The sequence below is a fragment of the Danio rerio genome, chromosome 4 (genome assembly GCF_049306965.1).
Source record: "Danio rerio strain Tuebingen ecotype United States chromosome 4, GRCz12tu, whole genome shotgun sequence".
NCBI classification, from domain to species: Eukaryota; Metazoa; Chordata; class Actinopteri; order Cypriniformes; family Danionidae; genus Danio; species Danio rerio.
In genome coordinates this window covers 72,610,001-72,633,600 of record NC_133179.1, presented here as the reverse complement: position 1 = coordinate 72,633,600, position 23,600 = coordinate 72,610,001, and the positions used below count along the sequence as shown (strand labels likewise).

Here is a 23,600-nt window from a genome sequence, read left to right as displayed (position 1 = left end):
GAGTCACTTAAGGGCGGCCTTTCAGAGGAACTAGGAAATAACGTTTTCATGTTAGCTGAGTAGCTGTATGTTATTAAAGTGAGATTTATGAAAAAATAACATGATTTCCTTCAATGAAACATGAGCACACATTGCTCTGCATCTTATTAACACAACCAAGCCTTAAAATTACATCCTCGACCACCCCTTTAAAAAAAAAAAAAGCCATTAAAAGTGGAAAATGTTGGCAACAAACTGACACCCAAACGGTGCTTCAAGAAGCCATCTTATTTGTTTTAACTGTCAGAAGCATTGTGGAGTATCACAGGCATTGAAGCACATAATGCCTTCAAAAAAATTTGATTAGATAAAGAAATTTCCCAAGACTGGTGCCTTGATGCCTTCCCAACCCAGGCTCATTCCGAAAACATACCTACATACTTTCCCTGCGTTGTACATTCTGGGGACTGCCTAATACATCGCAGGAGGTACGTTTCTTATCAGTTTTTCCGAATCCAGCAGAGGTCGCTGTGTATGGTTTTTAAGATCTCAAATTTCTCTCGCAAGTGGCAGTTGCGCCTGCTGTTCTCACGTAAATTTACCAGAAGCCACTGTTAACTGACTGTTTGACTGACTGAATGAGTGACTGACCAACCCTTAACCCAACCAATAGTATTTTCAAAAGCACAGATTGAACCGCCCACCCCTTCCTAAACCCAACCGACATCTGATTCTTGTCCAAAACCAGCTTGACCAGCCTGGTTTAAGCTGGACATAGCTGGTTTTGGCTGGAGTCCCAGCCTGGCTAGGCTAGTCAAGCTGGTTTTAGCTGGTCATCTTGCAGCCTGACCAGCTAAGACCAGGCAGGAAATGGTTGGAAACCAACCTGGAAATGGCCAAGACCCCTCTAAAACCAGACATTCAGCCTAAGCTGGTTTAAGCTGGATTTTTTGGTTGGGTTGTTATGAATAAATTATGTTAAAACACATAAGCGACTCATTCTTGAAAAGAGGCAAAAAAAGAGCTGTTCAGGTTCGGGCTTTTAAATAGCTATTAATCAAAATGTACTTGTCGGGCTTGAGCTGAATTCTGTCAGGCCTAACTTTTATAGCCCCATTACACCTCCACTTCATGGGTCCAGCTGGAAGTGTGCAGTGATTTGTATTGGATTACCATTTAATCCCAATAACTACATTAGCATGCACAACTAAACAATGTTAAAGCTTTACAGCTGTAGATATTCCCCATCAGCGTTCATGTAGTAAATTATTCAAGTTAAATCGTAAGTGGTGGCTCAGTGGTTAGCACTGTCATCTCACAGCAAGAAGGCCACTGGTTCGAGCTCCAGCTCGGTCAGCTGTGTTTCATGTTATCTTGGCGTGGGTTTCCTCCAGGTGCACCGGTTTCCCCCACAGTCTAAACCAGCCTGAACTCATGAGGAAACGTAAGTATTTTACGTTTTGTCAGTTTGCTGGTGAATTCGTGAGTTCAGTACAATTTTAAAAGGAGGTGTGGCACCTAACCCCACCCCTAACTCCAACCGTCATTGGGCGATAAGCAAATTGTACGATTGAAATCGTACAAATTCAAACGAATTATAGCCACTAAGTCAAAAAGTTACGAATTGCAGTGAGATCATGCTGGTTTAAACACATAAAGGGGAATTAAATAAGCTAAATTGGTTGTAGTGTACCTGTGAGAAAGTGTATGGGTGTTTCCCAGTAATGGGTTGCAGCTGGAAGGGCATCCCCTGCATTAAAGGGGTGGTCCAGAATGTTATTTTTAAGGCTTGGTTGTGTTAATAAGATGCAAAGCAATGTGTGCTCATGTTTAACTTGAAGGAAATCGTGTTATTTTTTCATAAATCTCACTTTGATTATACACAGCTACTCAGCTAACATGAAAACGACTGTCATATTTCCTAGTTCCTCTAAAAGGCCCACCCTCAAGTGACTCTGATTGGTCATCATCATAATATGCTGTGATTCGCCGATCGGCTCCACGTCACGCCCTGACAAGCACGCGCGTTTTGTGTAAACAGTCAGTCAGTCAGTCAGTCAACACGTGTCTGTAACGAGTGAAAATGGGATGCGGCTCCTTTAACTGTTTCTGTGCCTTTTAGTGTGTTTATGCGTGTATACGATGAAGTATCTGTAACACGAGAAGCGCATGTGCGCGGGAGAGATTTTTATTGTTCTTTTTCTCTCATGCTCGGATTAAGTTATTTTCTATGGTGACAGAATAAAGCACAAGATGTGAGATGAGACCTTTGTGAGCCTGGATTGATTTGTTTTTGATGTTACACTCCAGTTGGGAAATCATTGCTGTATTTTTTTTAAATCAACGCGTTACAGGACGTCTTTCATGCATATGCGGAATATGCCTGTGTAAGTAACATGAATCGTTCACATATCTTTTGCGACTTTATTGTCCGAGTTGTAAAACGCATAGCAAAGCTGCCTATAGAGAGAAACTCTGCCGTCTCCCACAGAGAGACGTAGGTGCTGGCCAAGAGTGCGTGTATGTGTATGTGTGTGTGTTTACAGCCGTTTGATAAATATAGATTTGTAACGTTAGCTAATTCGTTAGCGGTTACCATAATTTCCCGTTGTTTACATCTTTGCTACAACACACCGTTAAAGTTAGACACTGTACATGTCATGATCAATTTTAACAAATAAAAACACTTACGGGTCATGACTCAGAGTTCACAGCGTCTCCTTGCTCCATCTTTGAGGAGATTTTAACTGAATCCAGCACTGAACTGGGAGAGATTCTGGAAGCTGTGTTTTGTCAAATCATGCTTGCTATGTATTTTATAGTTCTCTGGAACATAATTAATATTGAACTGTAAGCACTTCTGTGTTTGGGTCGTGTCATTTGGAAGCCCAACAACAGAAACAGAACAGCTCTGTGGAAACAGCAGGATGGCATTTCTCTCTCTGCAGTAACGTTACAGCGCCTCTGGCCACGGCCTTTACCTGCGCAGTGTGGGATGCGCAATAACGAACTTTTGTGATCTCACAGGGGGCGGAAGTATTTTTTGTAGTCCCCAAAATTCGTTAATTGTAGGCGTTGCTAAGCTAACTCTGTACAAATCAAGGTCTCCCTTTGCATTAAACTTTGAATATTTTACATTCAGAGATGCTGTTTATGTTCACACAGCTACATTACACATCAACTGAAGTTTAAAATATAATATCGTAGTGGACCACCCCTTTAAGGATTTTTCCAATTATTTCCAGAAAAACTATTTCATAGGCATACATTTACCACACATTAGCAGCAAGCTTAGCATATAGCACTGAGAAACCTCATGAGCACTGATGTTTTGATTGGCACCATTGAGTTTTTGTTGGTTGATGCTTCTTCAATGTTTTTAATGGCGTATTTACTTCATGTATATCTGCGTAAAGTTAATTCCCTCTCTGGTTTTAGAGTGTTTGATTCATTTTGCCACATAAATACAAATAATAGGAGGGTCCACGTTCTAACCAACATAACATTAACTGACAGAATATTTCATTTCAGCTCATATTTTTACCTAAGATTATTGTAGTGGCACACCTTTCGTGCAAATCCTTATGTACCACCTTTTGCAGCTTCAATTCCAACAACCAGTATTTGCAAAAACGCGAGTAAGACCGAATCTTCTTTTAAAAAAGGTTTACTGAACAAATGCACACAAAAATACAAAGTTACAACAGACTCGATCAGCTCGGTCAAAAAACTGTGTTGCTTCCAACATCCATAACTGCAATCTGCCTTAAACGTATGAACTAATGACCTCATGACGTATCACTGTCGGAAGCCAAAATACCAAATGACAGGTTTTTAAATTATGTCAATTACTAAATTATGCATTGCAATTTTTATCATGTTTTAACCTTAACTAAATTATTATCACAAATGAATTATGCATAACTGGCTCTTACAATTACTTTTAGCAACTAGAAAATTCTATTTCTTCAAATGGATACGAATGTAAAAACACAATGTTCTTAAAACCTTCTACAAATGAATGTGTTACTTTTCTTGTCCAACCAAATGGTTAAATAAATACTCAATGCTAGATAATGATTAGTAAAACACGAGCAGGCATATAAAGGGGCTTTCAGAGGTTGCTGTTTTTGGTCATTGTGGCGAGGGGGCGTGGCCGAGAGCCGTGGGAACGGAGTGAGGCCACCGCGTAAGTGGATACACCTGCGGTGCTCACCTGGTTCGGATCCCACGGAAGGAGCTCTGGACGATAAAAGGAGGAACGACGGCAGAGGAAGCCGAGAGAGGACCGGGCCCGGACATATTTTACTTTCAGTTTGACGTCCGTTTGTTTTGGTTTAGACGGCAGTCTCCGTGAGGAGCTGCCGTCATTGTTATTAAAAAATATTTTAAAGCTCCGTCGGTTCTCCGCCTCCTTCTTCCCGGAGGCCAAAGGGCTGTAAACTTCATTACAGTCATGTTTCAACTACAATGTTAACACTTCCTCTTGATGTGAAGACGACTCCGGACTTGTAAGTATTATTATAAAATTGGGAAATCATTATATATATTTTTTGTGCATTCTTCTATGATGTATTCCAATATATTATAAGAGTAAATCACTTTTGATATAATCGTTATAGCTAGTTAACATTGATATGTAGGTTCTGTATGGATTATGTAGGCATGGGTTAAGCATGGACAATATTTGTGGCTTTAATAATCTGAATCCCAAAGTGACCTCATTGTTCTGGTACAAGTGGACGCAGCCACACTTGTAGAGTTGTTGGTTTAAGAGTTCACACTTAGCTGATGATTGATTATAAAGTGTGCTTGGCACGGGAGCAAGCCCTGAGCTTATAAGATCCTTGAGCCCTGGGAGTTTGAGCTCAGGTAGATCTCGAGAACTCCCCCGATTTGTTCATGACTATTGACCGATTATAGGGAGAGATATACTGCTTCCTCGGAGCTCGTCTATGGTGTCAATTTGGTATTTTTGGACTTTGGGAGGAAATGGATAACCTGGGGGAAACCCACATGAGCACAGGGAGAACATGCAAACTCAGCATGGAAATGTTGACTGGTCCAGTAAGGACCTTTAACCAGTGACATTCTTGCTGTGAAGCAACAGTGTTAACCACTGGGCTGCCGTGTCGTCCAATTTAGAAAAAGGAGGAAGGAGTAGGGGTGGGAGGGGGTATTCAAGACGACGATAACTGAAGTAGTAATATTGAATTAGGAATCATCTGGTTGGAGAATGACGTGTTAGCTAATGAGGGACCGGCTGTGGTCAATCATAAGCATGTGATCCTCTCGAATTACTCATCATTACTAATTATTTCTTCTGAAATTGGTAGTTCTTAAAACAATTGCAGAAACATGCGCACCTTTGCGGAATAAGGTCAATAGGGTTGTTTTACAATGTTGGATGCAAATAGTTATGAAAATATGGGATCTAAATTGGCAAAACTATTTTATGTAAAAATATATCTTTATACTTTTTAAATAACTCAATTTGGTTGATAGAATATGACAGATTCCTCAAATATCGCTAATTTTTAAGATTAGCATTCACTTGTCTATGCATTTATCAATATGTATTTAGCCAGGAATGAGGGAAAATAAAGGAAGGAATTTATATGGGATTTACCTGTTTGAGAAGGCCTAGTCCCAAATTTCGTCTCATAATATTGTGTTGAAAACAAGCAGAAATGAAAAAATATGACTGAAGATTTAAAATGTTTGAAGTAGAGGCAATCTCGGCAGTGGGCTTAACTAGAGGTCAGCATTCCTGTGGCTGTACCACTGCGCTGCAGTGTTGCCCATTTTTAGAAAAAAAAGAGGGAGGAGTAGGGGTGGGAGGGGAGATTCTAGACAACAATAACTGAGGTTAGAAACTCTGGTTATTTATAGTGAATTAGGAATCGTCTGGTTGGAGAATCATGTGTTAGCTAATGAGGGACCGGCTGTGGTCAATCATAAGCATGTGATCCTCTCGAATCAAATAGTATTCCTAATTATTTCTCCTGAAATTGGCAGTTCTTAAAACAATTGCAGAAACATGCGCCCCTTTGCGGAATAAGGTCAATTGGGTGGTTTTACAATGTTGGACGCAAATAGTTATGAAAATATGGGATCTAAATTGGCAAAACTATTACATGCCAAAAATATATCTTTATACTTTTGAATTAATTCAATTTGGTTGATAGAATATGACAGATTCCTCAAATATCGCTAATTTTTAAGATTAGCATTCACTTGTCTATGCATTTATCAATATGTATTTAGCCAGGAATGAGGGAAAATAAGGAAGGAATTTATATGGGATTTACCTGTTTGAGAAGGCCTAGTCCCAAATTTCTTCTCATAATATTGTGTGTTGAAAACAAGCAGAGATGAAAAAATATGACTGAAGATTTAAAATGTTTGAAGTAGAGGCAATCTCGGCAGTGGGCTTAACTAGAGGTCAGCATTCCTGTGGCTGTACCACTGGGCTGCCGTGTTGCCCATTTTTAGAAAAAAAAGAGGGAGGAGTAGGGGTGGGAGGGGAGATTCTAGACGACAATAACTGAGGTTAGAAACTCTGGTTATTTATAGTGAATTAGGAATCGTCTGGTTGGAGAATCATATGTTAGCTAATGAGGGACCGGCTGTGGTCAATCATAAGCATGTGATCCACTTGAATCACAGAGTTCCTAATTATTTCTCCTGAAATTGGTAGTTCTTAAAACAATTGCAGAAACATGCGCATCTATGCGGAATAAGGTCAATAGGGTTGTTTTACAATGTTGGACCAAATAGTTATGAAAATATGGGATCTAAATTGGCAAAACTATTACATGCCAAAAATATATCTTTATACTTTTGAAATAATTCAATTTGGTTGATAGAATATGACAGATTCCTCAAATATCGCTAATTTTTAAGATTAGCCTTCACTTGTCTATGCATTTATCAATATGTATTTAGCCAGGAATGAGGGAAAATAAAGGAATGAATTTATATGGGATTTACCTGTTTGAGAAGGCCTAGTCCCAAATTTCGTCTCATAATATTGTGTTGAAAACAAGCAGAAATGAAAAAATATGACTGAAGATTTAAAATGTTTGAAGTAGAGGCAATCTTGGCAGTGGTGTCAACTAGAGGTCAGCATTCCTGTGGCTGTACCACTGGGCTGCCGTGTTGCCCATTTTTAGAAAAAAAAGAGGGAGGAGTAGGGGTGGGAGGGGAGATTCTAGACGACAATAACTGAGGTTAGAAACTCTGGTTATTTATAGTGAATTAGGAATCGTCTGGTTGGAGAATCATATGTTAGCTAATGAGGGACCGGCTGTGGTCAATCATAAGCATGTGATCCACTTGAATCACAGAGTTCCTAATTATTTCTCCTGAAATTGGTAGTTCTTAAAACAATTGCAGAAACATGCGCATCTATGCGGAATAAGGTCAATAGGGTTGTTTTACAATGTTGGACCAAATAGTTATGAAAATATGGGATCTAAATTGGCAAAACTATTACATGCCAAAAATATATCTTTATACTTTTGAAATAATTCAATTTGGTTGATAGAATATGACAGATTCCTCAAATATCGCTAATTTTTAAGATTAGCATTCACTTGTCTATGCATTTATCAATATGTATTTAGCCAGGAATGAGGGAAAATAAAGGAAGGAATTTATATGGGATTTACCTGTTTGAGAAGGCCTAGTCCCAAATTTTTTCTCATAATATTGTGTTGAAAACAAGCAGAAATGAAAAAATATGACTGAAGATTTAAAATGTTTGAAGTAGAGGCAATCTCGGCAGTGGGCTTAACTAGAGGTCAGCATTCCTGTGGCTGTACCACTGGGCTGCAGTGTTGCCCATTTTTAGAAAAAAAAGAGGGAGGAGTAGGGGTGGGAGGGGAGATTCAAGACGACGATAACTGAAATTAGCATCTCTGGTTATTTACAGTGAGTTAGGAATCATCTGGTTGGAGAATCATGTGTTAGCTAATGAGGGACCGGCTGTGGTCAATCATAAGCATGTGATCCTCACGAAATTAGTTTATGAATAAACTTCACTAAAGCTGCGGTCACACTAGAGTTATTGTGTGCGAAATTCTGTCGTATGGCGCTGGGATTAAAAGGGGCGGGATTAAAGAAGATGATTAGACATTAAAAAAAGCGAGCGATTGCTCCATGTTTTAGATTTCTTTCCAGAGATGTCATGTTTTGATCCTCGATTGGTCTCACGCAGTCAAGTGATGCGATTTCGCAGGCAGAGTTCACCAAACTTGAACTTTGCACCGCAGCAACCTGCAAAACTTGACGCATGGTTTCTGGTCTGACGCATTTGCGTGCGTATGAAAGGAAGTCTACGGGGAGAAAAGGCTAGTGTGACCGCAGCTTTATTCTTAGTTATTTCTCTCAACTGAATTGGTAGATCTAAAATAATTGCAAAAAACGTACGCACCTTTGCAAGAATCACGTCAATAGGGTAATTTTATACATTCAACAAAGCTATTTATTCAACACCAAAGCTTCAAAAATTCAAATTAATTAAATTTAAAAGGCTGACACAAAGCATGTAACATTTCGAGCCCCATGGCTCTTCATCAGACAGTGTTCATCACAATCAGGTGTTCCCTTATTTTAATAAATACTGACTGATTTCGAAGCGTTTTCCATCAATGTTTAATGCCTCATGACTAAATAAAGGGCGCCAATGTGATCGTGGACACCAATGCGCAAAACGGCAAACGTAAAAGCATCATTTTTAAAGAAACGCCTCATGCTCATTTTTGTTTTGTTGTTGTTTTGATGTGCTGCGTCAAAACCTTCTCCACCAATAAGATTGGCACTTTTGTTCACGTACATGGAGCTGTTGAAGCTGGAGTTCACGTACATGGAGCTGCCACAACCCTGCACTCACTGCGAAAAATGCTGGCTTCCACATAATTAAATTGTGTTGGTGTTAAAAAGGCCATTATAATCTTGAATGTGTTGACTCTGCTGATCGCAATTCTCTCTCCCTGTTACCGAGACTGAGTGAAAGGCAAGCGGCCAATCAGCATTCGCTGAGAGACACGCAGCCAGCCTATCGGCTTTGCCGAGCTACGTGCAGCAAAACAACCCGCCCACTGCGCTCGGCAGATGTGAAAGTACGCTTAACTGATCGCAAACAAAGCTTTCTGTGCCGTTGCATAAGACAAACTCCTGTTTATGTTATAAGTCGTGTGCATATATGAAAGTAAGTGTGTTTTCTGACTTTTGTGATATTATCGTGAGTGCTGTAGGCTTAACTTTTTGCTGTTCATTTAGCGGTTTTCTTCGCTTTCACTTTTGCGGTTAGCTGTTTGCTCGACGTTAGAACAAAAACCACACACACACACACATATACACTTAATCAAGAACCTTGGCATACTGAGTTGTGGTGACAATAAACGGGTTACTCCCATACCCAAACCATCTTGTACGTCTCTTACCGGACACCCTGTGGTGGGTTTCAAATTAACTGGCAACATAACTAAATGAGATTGTGCTACTGAAGTGCACTCATTTTTACAGTTGGGACAACCTAAAGGAATAAAGTTGACTTTCACAAATTTAGATGGATTGAACAAAAAACAATTAAGCAAAAAAAATTTTTTTTAATTGATTTTAAAAAGTAGATTAAACTTATTTCTTTTTTTAAATATTTCCCAAATTATGTTTAACAGATTCAGGAAAATTTCACAGTGTGTCTGATAATATTTTTTCTTCTAGAGAAAGTCTGATTTGTTTTATTTCGGCTAGAGTAAAAGTAGTTTTTCATTAAAAAAAAAAAACATTTTAAGGTCAATATTGTTATCCTCTTTAAGGCATATTTAGTTTCGATAGTCTACAGAACAAACCATCATTATATAATAACTTGCCTAATTGCCCTAACCTGCCTAGTTAAACTAATTAACCTAGTTAAGCTGTATAGAAGTGTATTGAAGAATATCTAGTCTAATATTATTTACTGTCATCATGGCAAAGATTAAATAAATCAGTTATTAGAGATGAGCTATTAAAACTATTATGATTAGAAATGTGCCGAAAAAAATCAGCTCTCCGTTAAACAGAAATTGGGGGAAAAAATAAACAGGGGGGCTCATAATTCTGACTTCAACCCTATTATAAAATTAGTTTTTGATTGGCAGGTTGTCTTTATTTTAGATAATGTTGGTCTCTTTTTTTATTTCCATTGTTCCTAAAACATGTATAAAACTTGTAGACCATTCTCTTTAGTCATGTTTCATAGTTGTACTGTTGGTATAATCTTGTGCTGGCCCTCTCACTGGCACAGTGTTCAAATCTGTCGGCTGTGCTCCAGGAACTTCTGTTGACATGAGAACACAGGAATCTCTGCTTTACAGTTTCTTCCTTATGACTTTGTTGATTTATCCAAATTGGCTAATCATGTTTGTCACCTCCCCCCACCCTTCTTTATGACCTTCTTTAGCTTCTTTCAGTTGTTCCAGTTGTCATTATTGGAGCCTTTTTGCCTTTTCTCGCAACATTGCTGGCTCTCCAGATTTCTTTTAGCTCTTCCAGCAGTCTCACGAAGAAACGCAACTATTTTACGCCTTGTCAGTTTCTTCCTTATGACTTTGTTGATTGCCAAATTGGCAATGTTTAAGCTGTCCAGCTTTCTCTCAGGTCTTCCAGCAATATCTCAGAGAAAACACTACTATTTTATGCTTTGTCAGTGTAGTGGCTAGTTCAATCATACAAAAATGTACGATTTTTGAGCGGAGATTTCGAAAAAAACCTCTTAGCCCAACCATAAGAGGGTGAGCAAATCCTCCCAAAATGTACGAACGAGATCATACAAACTCATACGAATTAGCCACTAAATCAAAACGTTACAAATTGTCGTTGGGTCGTCTGGAACAAAACTAGCAACCTCTTGCTTTGCATGTTATTCATAGTCATTTCTATGATATGCTAAAACATTTTTACGACGCTAGAGTTTTTATTCTTATCTTTATGCACCTTTTTGTTTGCCTTTATCACCAAGAACCACTGCCCAAATGTCTGTGCCTACCAGTGATTTACATGGCTTAATATCTTTCTGACATGTGCAACCACTGTAACCTGGCCATAATTTTCACGGTTGTCCTTCTCTGCTTTAGTTTCTTGGTCTTTACAACAGAGGACTTCTTAAACTCTTTGCAAACAACACGCATGGCTCTTTTCCTACCAGTTTCTATAGAAGTTTTAACCCATTGTTGGTTGTTTACTAACCTAATCTGTTTGATGTCTGTTGATTGGCAACCTCCTGTTAGCATAGTTAATACATTAATCATGAAAGCACCTCACAGTTTACCAAGACCCTTTATGTTTTCACTCAGAAGTCGTTTCCGAAATGCCCCGCACATAAGCTGTATTTCTTTTTGCAAACAGCAGCTCTTCCAAAGTTGTTCACAAAGCCATTCGATTGAACAGTTTAGTCCCTAATAATTTTTGACAATAAAACAATTGTCTCCTAAGTGTTGTTTTTTTTTTATGGTCAAAATTTGTGGGTTTGTTTTAGGTGGTATTAATCCAGTGCTAACAGTTACTGCTAAGATTTTTACTTACCATAAATTAACTGTCTATTTTATTTAGAAGGCAAGGTATAAGGTATGTTTCTTACTGTAGAACTAGAACTCAGATAGTTAAAATGAATACAGTTCTGTCGCACACTGTTGTACACTGTTGTGTGGACAGACCTAATCAATTCATCCTAAAAATAAGCTGACAATACGATACTGAAATCTGTTTTGAATGAGGTAGAAGTTACGCGATTGCACCAACAGGGTGTGAATTAATTAGACAAGGTTTGTAAGCCCATAAGGTCAGCAGATTCTTCCGAATTCCCCGAATGATAGATCGGTCGTCCAGAGTCCCCAGAATGGATGCCAGATCCATCTGAGTTCCCTAAATAGGCAGAGCTGTAACCGGACTCCCAGAAATGGCTAGAGCTTCCACCAGAGTCCCGCGAATGCCTACCATAGTTGTGTGACCTCCCAGTGCCACCAAAGCCATGTGACCTACTTAGGGCTTCTGAACCACCGGAATCGTCCTCACTAAGGTTGTTTGGTGCACTGATGCCTCTTGAATCAGATCCCCCTACCCCACTGGGGTTTTCTAACCTGCTGGTGCGTCCTGATCCAGAACCTTCAGATCCACCGAGGTTGTCTGACGTGCCAGTGCTTCTTGTCCCAGAACCTCCAAATCCATCTGGGTTGTCTGACCTTCCAGTGCCCCTTGACCCAGAACCTCCTGATACACCAGGGTTGTTCCATAAGTGCCTTAGGACCCAGAGCCCCAGACCTACTGGGGTTGTCTGACCAAGGACCTCCTGATAAACTAGGGTTGTCTGACCTGCCAGTGCTTCCTGACCCAGAGCCTCCTCACCCACTTATTTTTTTTCCGGGAACTGCTTTTTAGAATTCCCATGGTTGTCCACTTAAGGTAGGCATGGCTGCGCTTGGTCAGTAGCTGGATGGAGACCACATGGGAAAGCTAGGTTGCTGCCAGACGTGTTGTTAGTGAGTGTTGGTCCTAACGCCCCAGTATATTGATGGGGTCTGCTCTTTGAGCACCGTCTTTCAGATAAGGCGTTAAACCGAGGTCCTGACCTTCTCGTGGTCCTTAAAATCCCCTTATAATGTGCTTTGAAAAAGAGTAGGGGTTTAACCCCGCCATCCTGGCCAAGTTTGCCCACTGGCCTCAGTCCATCATGGCATCCTAATCATTCCCATAATATAAGTGGCTTCATCACTCTCCACCAATCAGCTGGTGTGCAGTCTGGCAAAATATGGCTGCCATCGCATCATCAAGGTGGAGGCTGTACACTGGTGGTGGATGAGGAGATTCCCCCAAAAATGTGTAAAGCGCTTTAAGTGTCCAGAAAACGCTCTATATAAATGTAAGGAATGATTATTAGGTATTATTAACTTCATCAATAACAGCTCTGTATATTGCATTATATTTCTCTGCAAAAGCCAGCTTAAACCAGCCTGGGATGGTTGGCTGGTTTTAGCTGGTTTGCCAGCCTGGCTTTAAAGGGGTTTTGGCCACTTCCAGGCTGGTTTCCAGCCATTTCCAGCCTGGTCTTAGCTGGTCAGGCTGGAAAGTGACCAGCTAAAACCATCTAAAACCAGCTTGACCATCCTGGTTTAAGCTAGACATAGCTGGTTTTGGCTAGGCTGGTCAAGCTGGTCATTTCCCAGCCTGTCCAGCTAAGACCAGGCTGGAAATGGATCGAAATCAGCCTGGAAGTGGCCAAAACCCCTTTAAAACCAGGCTGGTCGACCAGCTAAAACCAGCCAAGAATAAGAATGTTTGTAAGCAGAATTTTTCAGCAGGGTTGCTTTACATTTTCCCTAAATTGTGCTACTCTGCTTACAAACCTGATCTTGCTTTGTTCATTATACAGTAATATGTTATCAAGTGGTCTGGTTGGTATAAGGTTAAGGTTCTCCTCAATGTCCTCGACACTCCCCTGAACTCGATGTTCTGGGCCGTACCTGGAACAGACTTTCTTTCGCTTAAACTAAAGCAAACGAATCTCGGATTTAAGTCCACATCGATTATTACTGGCAAATGTGCTTTTTAAAAATATATTGTCCTTTCTTACTTTGTATTGTTAATTCTTTATGCCTTATTTTTTTTATGAAAGGCCAATATATGATACGATTGCTTTTTATTTGCCTTTTTTTTTCCTCGGGTACCAATATTCCTTCTGCTGTTTTTGCACTTGATTCTCTCTACCTTTTTTACCTTTTTTTTCATCTGGACCTTTTCCAGCTTGGAAAATCTTTTACATTGCTATTTTTTTTTTCAAAACAAAGGCAATCATACTTTTTTATTTAAACAGGTAAGTTGTTTACTTTGTTTATTAGTTGTATTTCTATTATTTGAGCACTCAGACCTATTTCTATATTTTATGATGCATTAGTCTAAACTACTGTAACGTCTTTTTAAATATTGCAATAATACTACATTTGTTGTTTATTACTAGTTAGCTAGCTTTTCTTCTTTTTATAATATCTGTAATGAACTATTTAGCCAACAGAGCTGTAACAATTATAATGTTATGTGTTTTTTCTATGTTTTTTTCTGTTGCATGATTTTAATAACTGTTTAAAACATTTAAATAGTTTCGTCTTCCTAAAAACGAAACCTCAAAAGGTATATCTATGTTCACTTATCCTCAAAAATGATCATTGTAAATAGTTTCAACAGTGTTTTCACCACTCTTTAATACATTTTATTTTGCAAGATGCAAGTAAATTCCTGTAAAATCAGCTATTTCTTTAAGCTCTGCATATTTCCACAAGCTGAGACATGACACAAGTTGTACTTCAAGAGTTCACACTTAGCTGATTATTGATTTTAAAGCTTGAGCCCTAACCTAATAAAATCCTCGAGCCCGGGGCTCCCTCCTGTTTGCTAGGATAGAGGGGAGTTTGAGCTCAGGTAGATCTGGAGAACTCCCCTGCTGTAGTAGCTAATGAACACATAGTGATTGCTCTTAATAAACAACTACTTACTAGGAGCATGTCTATGATGCCGATTTGGAGTCAATTACCTTAAGTTGCATGTTTTTGGAAGGTGGGAGGAAACCGGGGAACCTGGGGGAAACCCAAGTGATCAAGGGGAGAACGTGTCCACACGGAAACGTCAGCTGGCTTAATAAGGACTAGAACTAGTGGTGTTCTTGCTGTGAGGCAACAGTGCTAACCACTGGGCCACTGTGCCACACATCTAGGAAAGGAGGAGGAGGAGGAGTAGGGTGGAGGGGGGGATTCTTCAAAATGAAAATGGCTGTCATATGGAACTAAGGGTATTTATAGTGGCTTAGGAATCGTCTGATTGGTGAATCATGAATTGGATAATGCGGGACTAGCTGCAAGCAATCATAAGCACGTGATCCTCTTGAAATTAGTTTATAAATATACTTCACTTAAACAAATGCTGCATAATATGTTCTGAATTTGTTAATAAATTCATCTAAACCACTAAGATTTAAAAGTTGTCTTCAGCAATTTTCAAACAGTCAATATAAAAACTAAATGTAATTATTTTTTCTTAGATCTAAAGCCTCAATTTAAGGTATTTAACTCATTCGTTGATTGGAAAATTAGAGTTTTATTAGAATTGCTGTTTTCTACTTTGTACTAATAAATGTTGCCAAATTAATTTAAAATATCTTCTACGCCTGATACGTTTATTTTCATGCATCTAAAACATCAGATTTAAAGTTTTATCTGTTGCAGCATCTCCAGCCCGATTTCTCAAGGAAACGTAAGTATTTTACGTTTTGTCAGTTTAGTGGCTAATTCGTACGAATTCGTACGAGTTCAGTCGTAAAAAATTGTACGATTTTTAAAAAGGAGGCGTGGCACCTAACCCCACCCCTTACCCTAACCGTCATTGGGTGATGAGCAAATCGTACTAAATTGTACAAATTAGGTCGCAAAGTTACGAATTGCCATGAGATTGCGTTGGCATCTCATGTATTTTTGCTATGCTTTTTTTCTATACTGTACAGTTTTACCTTTTTCTTATGAATTAAGTATGACATCATTTACCGTTTACAATACTTTGTTCTGTACATTGTACATTTGTGCAATACATTTTCACCAAATGTCAAAATTCAGTGCAAGTGATACAATAAATGGTTCCATACTTCAAATTTAAGAGTTCTGGCAATTTTTTTCAAACATACTAGAGTTTGGGACAATTCTATTTTTGAATACTATTTAGCAAGGATGGTATATGTGAGACAATGAGTCTTACGCATGTTGCTCAGTTAGGCTCCACATTAGACCCACTCCTCCATCATTGAAAGCCAGATAAGCATGTTTGTGTGTTCATTCTCTGGGTAAATACCTATTGCGCAAACCAAATTTTGATTGATGTCTTTTGGACCAGTGGTTTTTGAGAAAAGATGAGAAAAGTACTGACTTTGTATGCGTAAGGAAGATGATAGGTATTAACGATGTTCCGTACACTATTAAAATAGTGTTCCGTATAGGGCGCATAGCTTCAATTCATTGGCAAAAATGGTCATTGTTTGAAGTCGCTTGGGAGGATACTCTTTAGCTTGCTTACTGTCTATTTTCAAGGTGAACATAGCAAACGTACTGAATATTCTTGGAAACATATTGTAGGAAGGTCTCTGTTGAGCTTTGGGTTGAAAGAGTGAGAAATAAAGATTACACAGATGTATAGTTTGCCTACGACCTGTAAGTAATTGCTCAGAGATTGGCATTAAAGCGTAATCTGTACGGAACATCGTTGTGTACGGAATATGGTTAGTCGACGGTATATGTGAGATTTATATCAGATAATTTGGATGGGTCCTATTTGGAACCTGTGGGCAAACCCAATTGGGGCCCAGGTGTAACCCCGCCGGTCCTACGCCACCCAACCCGCTCCGAGCTGGTATCGAACCGGCGACCTTCCGCATGGGAGTTGGTTGCTTTACCAAGAAGGCTAAAGACCATGGCCTCTAGTGTCTGTCACTAAAGCACCTATAGAGGTCAGAGGAGTGACGTTTACCTGCACAGCACTTACTAGCTGGCCTCTGTTACCCTCACCCCCCTAAACCTCACTCCCATCCGGGTCACGGCACCAATGTAACCCTGCCTGTCCTACACCAGCCAACCTACTCCGAGCTGGTATTAAACTGGCGACCGTCTGCATTGGAGTCGGTTACTCTTGCCAAGGAGGCTAAAGTCCATGGCCTCTAGCGTCTGTCTCTAGAGCACCTTTAGAGGTCAGAGGAGTGAGGTTTACCTGCACAGCACCTACTAGCTGGCCTCCGTTACACATTCTGTACAGAGATGCACCCAAAAACATACTATTTACTGTCCCTCAAGTGGTTCCATGACTTTAAATGTTAAGAGTTTGGAACCATGTGCTTAAAGACATGGAACCATGCCTTTGTGTGCTTCAAGGCATGGAACCATGCCTTTAAGCACATATGAGGCCCACATTGGACCCACACTGCAATGTTGGCTGGGTAAGAGTGGAATTTGTGCTTTGCTAGTCTATTATCACTGGATGTTGTCTTCTTACCTGGCGAATAGTTCATCATGGAAGGCAGTCCATATGGGATGGAATATTCAGACAGAAATCAGAAAACCAAATGCTGCTCCACAAGTCTAAAGGCAATACCACATATTACAAGTCTGAAACTACTATTTGCTGATAATTTGATTAAGTAATGGTTGTAGCTTAACCCTCTACCCTTGTCTCTAAAAAGATCTTTATTGGCGCTCTCGCCTTCTGTTACTTCTCTAAATCCCTGACGGGGTTTTACACCAAAAGCACCATCACTCAGATTGAGAGGCGGTTTGAGATCCCGAGCTCCACCGTTGGTATCATTGATGGCAGCTTCGAAATGGGTGAGTTGAGATGTATTGAGGTTCAGGCAGTAGATGAGTGCTTATACCAGTGAGTCGACCACTGATTCTGTGATGTGACTGAACTACTGTTCATACAAATATGACAGTTGATTGATGGTGTCTTTTAAAATAATGTATAACTTGTTGAGAGTGTATTCTGCTTCCAGGTAATATACTGGTCATTACCCTGGTAAGCTATGTTGGCGCTAAGTTTCACAGGCCCAAGATCATTGGAGCAGGGGTTCTGCTGATGGGTATAGGAACACTGCTAATGGCTTCACCTCATTTCATTATGGGCCGGTGAGTTTTGAATAAAGTAAGGCATAGTCATTAATGGTGTATTCATATTAAGAAATGAATGAAGATCCACTCTTTAAAAGTGTGCTTTCTTTAGGAATCATATTTGGAAGGTTGTACAGTATGTATTGTTTATGCATCTGTTTTTTTTTCTAACAGGTACAGGTATGGTACAGCTGCCACCCACACTAATGATGCTGGTAATTTCACTGTGATCTCTACATGCTCATCCGACTCTCAGGAAACTCTTCAAAAGCCTTACTCTGGTAATGTATTATGTGTAGAGAAGCATATGAGATAATTTAATTGTTAAATGCAATACCTAAAAGTTATTATATGTATTGTCTAGGATGCCAACAAGAGGAATCTGGAAGGTCACCCTTGTGGGTGATGGTGCTTTTGGGAAACGCTATGCGTGGGATCGGGGAAGCCAGCATCGTCCCTCTGGGAATGTCATTCATAGATGATTATGCACGGCCAGAAAACTCTGCTTTTTACATTGGTGAGAGGATTGTTGTTATGTTGGCTTGAGAAAGCCAAAATACTATTATACTACTCTGTCCTTGAAAACAAACGTATCTCCTCCTAAGCCGTTCATGCCACAAGGCCCAAATGTGGTCAAAATGTGCCTTCTACATTCAAGATTGTTGCTATATCTCCTCATGCCTATAAGACTTATTGTTTTTTTTTTATAAAAATTTTTAAATATTACATTTTTATAATCAGAGCATATTAAAAAATTATACAAGCCCCAAATTTGGCCAAAAGCTGTATTTAGATGTGTAAAATTTTGTTGCTATATCTTTAAGGTTTATCAGACTTATAGTTTTCCAATAAATAATTAAGCATTATTTTTCTCAATATGGCAAGCCATTTTTGACTTAAACTCCATATTTTTTACTGATATGGCAAGCCATTTTTGCATGCATCACTTTCACACTTATTGAGCATTGTATTTTCAAAAAAATACGGCAAGCCATTTTTACATAATGTTCATTCCCTTAGTCCCTTTATTAATCAGGGGTCGCCACAACAGAATGAACCGCCAACTTATCCAGCATTTGTTTTACACAGCGAATGCCCTTCCAGCCGCAACCCAACACCAGCAATACATAATGTCCAGTTTTTGACACTCATAAAGACTGTCATAGAAACATCGGGGTTGATTAAGATCACTCATATTGCCAAGAAGCTTTGTATCATCACTAACCTGTCAAATGTCCCCATAGCAATAAAACAGTATAACCTAGCAATCATTTAAAAATGGCAATATCTCTACATCAGAACATCGTAGGGACCTGGGCATTGGCTTGTTTGACTCATGCTAGCAAATGGGACTTCCTGTGTACTATGCATGGTAACAATGATAATGTAAGCCAAGTGCTAATAACGATTAGCTACATGCTATGAATAATTTTCTAAATGCAATAACATATGCTAGAAATGCCTACTAAGTATTAGCATTTGATCAAACATGTACTTGAGCATTGCCCTTTAGCAACTGCTTAGCAACCACCTAACAATGCCATAATTGTTTTAGCAACTGCCTAGCAACCACTTAGCAACCGCCGCCGTGCTTCCTGCCAACTGCCATTCCCAGTCCTAGCGCAGTCACGTTGGGTTTCTCAAGCCAACATCAAAGTTTATCAAACTTTAGGTTCTAGTTAGTAATATTACTACACTCAAATCAATATAGCTACAGTAGTCTTAAAAAAAAGTGTTGCCCTCTTACTGATTTCGTATTTCTTTGCATCTTTGTCACACTTTAATATTTTAGATCATCGAACAACTTTTAAATATGAGTCAAAAGATGACAAAATTAAACACATCATGCAGTTTTGAAATGAAGGTTGTTATTATTAAGGGATATCTAAATCAAAAACTATAAGGGATAGACAATAGAACTGAAACGCCTGGTTTTAGACGCCAATATTTTATTTGTATGGTCAATTCGTCTTGGGAATGACGGACACAAGCCTTGTACAGTGGCCAGAGGGATTTTGAGCCTTTCTTCTTGCAGACTAGAGGCCAGGGGCTTATGTACAAAGACTTGCGTTGAATTCATACTAAAAATTTCAGTACGGACAAAGCTGTAAATGTGTGTAGGCAGTAAAAAATTTAGATATATGAAACACTGAGTACGCAGAATCCCATGCATATTCTCTTTGTACTCCACTTTGGCAAAACCAAACGAAAAAGCAATGGCAAAAGCTAGCAAGAAGAGAAACTTCACAGAAGGTGAATTGAAGGTGCTCCTATCGGAGGTAGACTGGAGAAAAACTTTTCTGCAAGTTTGTCCTCCGGAATTAATGACAAAAGAAAAACAATAGAGTTGGAGAGTTTAGCTGACGCGGTTAACGCAGTGGGGTCTGAACATCGCACTGTGAGTGAATTAAAAAAGAAATGGTCCGATGTAGAGGTGCAGGTTAAGAGGAAAACAGCGGCGCACCGTCAAAGTGTGGACCCAACAGGGGATGCTGAACTGACACCCTTTGAGAAGAGAGTTGCCTCAATTGTGGGTGACACTTTACTGTCTGGAGTAGTATCCGTGTCTGTGGGAGACACAGATGTAATAGAGCAGTGGTGGCCAACCCTGTTCCTGGAGAGCCACCAGGCCGCCAGGCATGAAGTTGGCGTGGACTAACGCACAAAGAGCCTCAGTAATATTTACATTTGTTGACTGTGGAAGACACCAGTCTTGCTGTGTGTGTCGGTGCATTATCATCCTGATATGCGGCACCCTTTTTCAAGATACAATGTTTGAACCATTTGGTGCACATGGTCCTCTAGTATGGTTCGGTAGTCCTTGGTAGTGACTCACTCATCTAGCACAAGTATTGGGCCGAGGGAATGCCGTGATATTGTAGCCCAAATCCACACTGATCCTGAGGCTTTACTCTGGGAATGGAACAGTCTGGGTGGTATGCTTCTTTGGGACATCTCCACACCATAGCTCTCCTGGTTGTGGGAAAGATTGTGAAATTGGACTCATCAGAGAACAGTACATGTTTCACATTGTAAACAGCCCAAGATTTTCGATGCTGGCTCCACTGAAACTGACGCTTGGCATTGACATGAGTGACCAAAGGTTTAGCTATAGCTGCCTGGCTGTGTATATTGACCCTGTGGAGCTCCTGATGCATAGATTTGGTGGAATCATTGGTTGAGTTCGAACAGAGTTGAATTGCGGCAGATTTATATTTTTGGATACAATCCAAGGTAGCACCTTGACATCCCTTTCAGACAGCTTCCTCTTTTGTCTACAGTTACTCCTGTTGTGGTTCATCCCCCTAGGTATTTTGGCTCACTTATCTTTGCAGGATTGTTGTGATTCAGCAGCATTAGAGACTTTTTTTTGTCATGCCATAGCATCTCAATTGGATTTGACTCCACTTCAAAAGTCTTTATTTTGTTTTTCATCAGCCATTCAGAAGTGGACTTGGTGGTGTGCCTTGGATCATTGTCCTGCGGCAGAACCCATGTTGAAGTGGCTGGACATTTTACTGTTGGTCTTCTTTTTCTGAAATGTGTTACTTTTCCATCATGCATAATGGGACAGACACCTTCCAAAAAATTCAACTTTTGTCTCAGTTTTGTCAGCCCACAGAGTACTTTCCCAAAAGTCTTGGGAATCATCAAAATGTTTTCTGGTAAAACTAAAATAAGCCTTTATGTTGCAGGGTCTTTTTTATGGTGGAGTCATGAACACTCACCATGCAAACCAATGTCGATGAGTTGTCCCTGAACTCTTGGGGTAATTTTGGTCAGCCGGCCACTCCTGGGAAGGTTCTCCTCTGTCTCATGTTTTTGCCATTTATAGATACTGGCTCTCACTGTTCTCTGAAGTCCCAAAGCTCTATAAATGGCTTTATGAATTTTTGGTAGATTTTAATTATATTCTTTCTCATTCATTTTGAGTTTCTTTAAATCATGATGTCTAGCATTTTGGGATTTTTTGGTCTACCTTGCTTTGTCAGGCAGGTCCTATTTAAGTTGCTCTCTTAATAATAACAATAATAAACCATTTTAAAACTGCATGTGTTTAATTGAGTTATTTTTGGCTAATACTTAGATTTGAAAAAAAAATCTATATCCCTTATGTCAGGCATGTCCAAGCTTGGTCCTGGAGGGACCAAAAAGTTGAGTTCCAACCCCAATCAGACACACCTAAGCTAGCTAATCAAGCTCTTACTAGGCCAGGGGTGGCCAACCCTGGTCCTGGAGATCTACCTTCCTGCAGATTTTAGTTGCAACCCATATCAAACGCACCTGCCTTTAATTATCACGTGGTGTTCAGGTCCTAATTAATTGATTCAGGTGTGTTTGATATGGGTAGCTACTGAAATCTGCAGGAAGGTGGCTCCCCAGGAACAGGGTTGGCCGCCCCTGTAGTAGGCTTTCTAGAAACATCCTTGCAGGTGTGTTTAGGGCTAAAATCTGCAGGACACCAGCCCTCCAGGACCAAGTTTGAACATCCCTGCCTTTTGTGATTTAATCAATACTTGTTTCTTTTCTGTAGGTTGTCTGAACACACTTGGAGTGATTGGGCCAATTTTCGGTTTCATGCTTGGATCTCTATGTGCTAATCTTTATGTGGATATTGACTCAGTGTTTCAAGGTGAGATAGAAATTAGCATAGAGCTACTTTACAGGACATTAACAATTATATTATAAGACTTAAGTATTACTTTGACGTGTACCAAGGTAGTACTTTTTAAACTCTTTCCCAGCCAGTGAATTTAAACACAAGCACCTCATGCGGAACTCTGAATCTGCGTCTTATTTCAGAGGCTGCTTCTGTGCACCAAAGGTCGCATTTTGGTCGCGGACGCGTAATTTGAGAGCCTTTATGACTGAATAAATCATATACTTGGTTTTCCACCAAGACATGATGGGGTGCTGAAATATAATTGACTAAATTGACTGGCATTGGGCGAGTTAAAGAAATCAAAACAAAAACAGACATGACTGTTATGAATCGCACATTTTCAAAGCAGAACACTTAACTTTAGCATTGTTTTTCTCTTAAATATCTAAATGTGACCACGTGAGATCAATCGAAGACCAAAACATGACCTCTGTACAGAAATTTTAAACATGGACCAATCGTTCTTTTTCAATGTCCAATCACTTTGTTTAACCTCATGTTGTTAAGAACAAGGGAAATTGTTCTTCATTTGTCTTGAAATATTGAAATATTACTAATAATTATATTATTTATTTACATATTCTCTTCTTATTAGCAAGCGTGACCATCACACCGCAGGACTCTCGCTGGGTTGGGGCTTGGTGGTTGGGTTATGTGGTGTCTGGCCTGTTGACTCTCCTTGCTGCTTTTCCTTTGTGGTTCTTTCCAAGAGCTCTACCTGAAAATTCCCAAATTTCTGAGCTAAACCACCCCCCGCAACAGCACAAAACCATCCCCAGCCTTACAGAGATAGTCAAAGGTATGGCAATTTTATATAGTCGCCTTCTCTGACAATGTAAAAAAGCACTTTCATATTGTTAAAAAATGTCCTTATTTACTTCTTTCCTAGATTTTCCACCATCCTTTAAGCATCTACTTACCAACAAGATTTACATTCTGTACCTAGCTCACAGTATTGTGGCATTTAACGACTTTGCCATAGGGGCGTCATACACACCGAAGTATCTGGAACAGCAGTTTGGACAGAGCGCATCCAAAACCAACTTTCTCATAGGTGACAACTGTGATGGTTACTTTATCGTCAGTCTGTTTAAACTAATTGCTTTTATTTATGCTGTATTCAGGAGCGACATCTGTTCCAGGAGTGGCTCTGGGTATTTTCCTGAGTGGGTTGATGATGAAGAGGTTTAAATGGGATCTGCTGACATCTGCAAGAGTGAACTTGTACGCTGGTGTTGCCATGTTGTTTTTGGCCGTACCTTTCTTCGCTCTCAGCTGCGGAA

At 39.7% G+C, this 23,600-nt stretch overlaps 2 protein-coding genes across 12 annotated transcripts in view; both read left to right on the top strand.

Annotated features, from left to right (window-relative positions):
* The window catches only part of tmem19 (transmembrane protein 19), a 1,055,620-nt gene that overhangs the window by 706,323 nt on the left and 325,697 nt on the right, over positions 1-23,600 (top strand). The window lies entirely within an intron of this gene.
* Positions 13,317-23,600, top strand: part of slco1f3 (solute carrier organic anion transporter family, member 1F3) — a 14,539-nt gene continuing 4,255 nt past the window's right edge. For 2 of the 10 annotated variants that reach the window (XM_073945450.1, XM_073945445.1), the window contains exons 1-10: positions 13,390-13,834; positions 17,055-17,135; positions 17,231-17,372; positions 17,540-17,672; positions 17,829-17,935; positions 18,019-18,171; positions 22,189-22,287; positions 22,913-23,116; positions 23,207-23,371; positions 23,442-23,600. The exon at positions 23,442-23,600 is cut by the window's right edge and continues 37 nt beyond it. In XM_073945450.1, the coding sequence (XP_073801551.1) occupies positions 17,061-17,135; positions 17,231-17,372; positions 17,540-17,672; positions 17,829-17,935; positions 18,019-18,171; positions 22,189-22,287; positions 22,913-23,116; positions 23,207-23,371; positions 23,442-23,600 (1,237 nt within the window). In that variant the 5' untranslated portion in view covers positions 13,390-13,834; positions 17,055-17,060. 10 annotated transcript variants of the gene reach the window in all.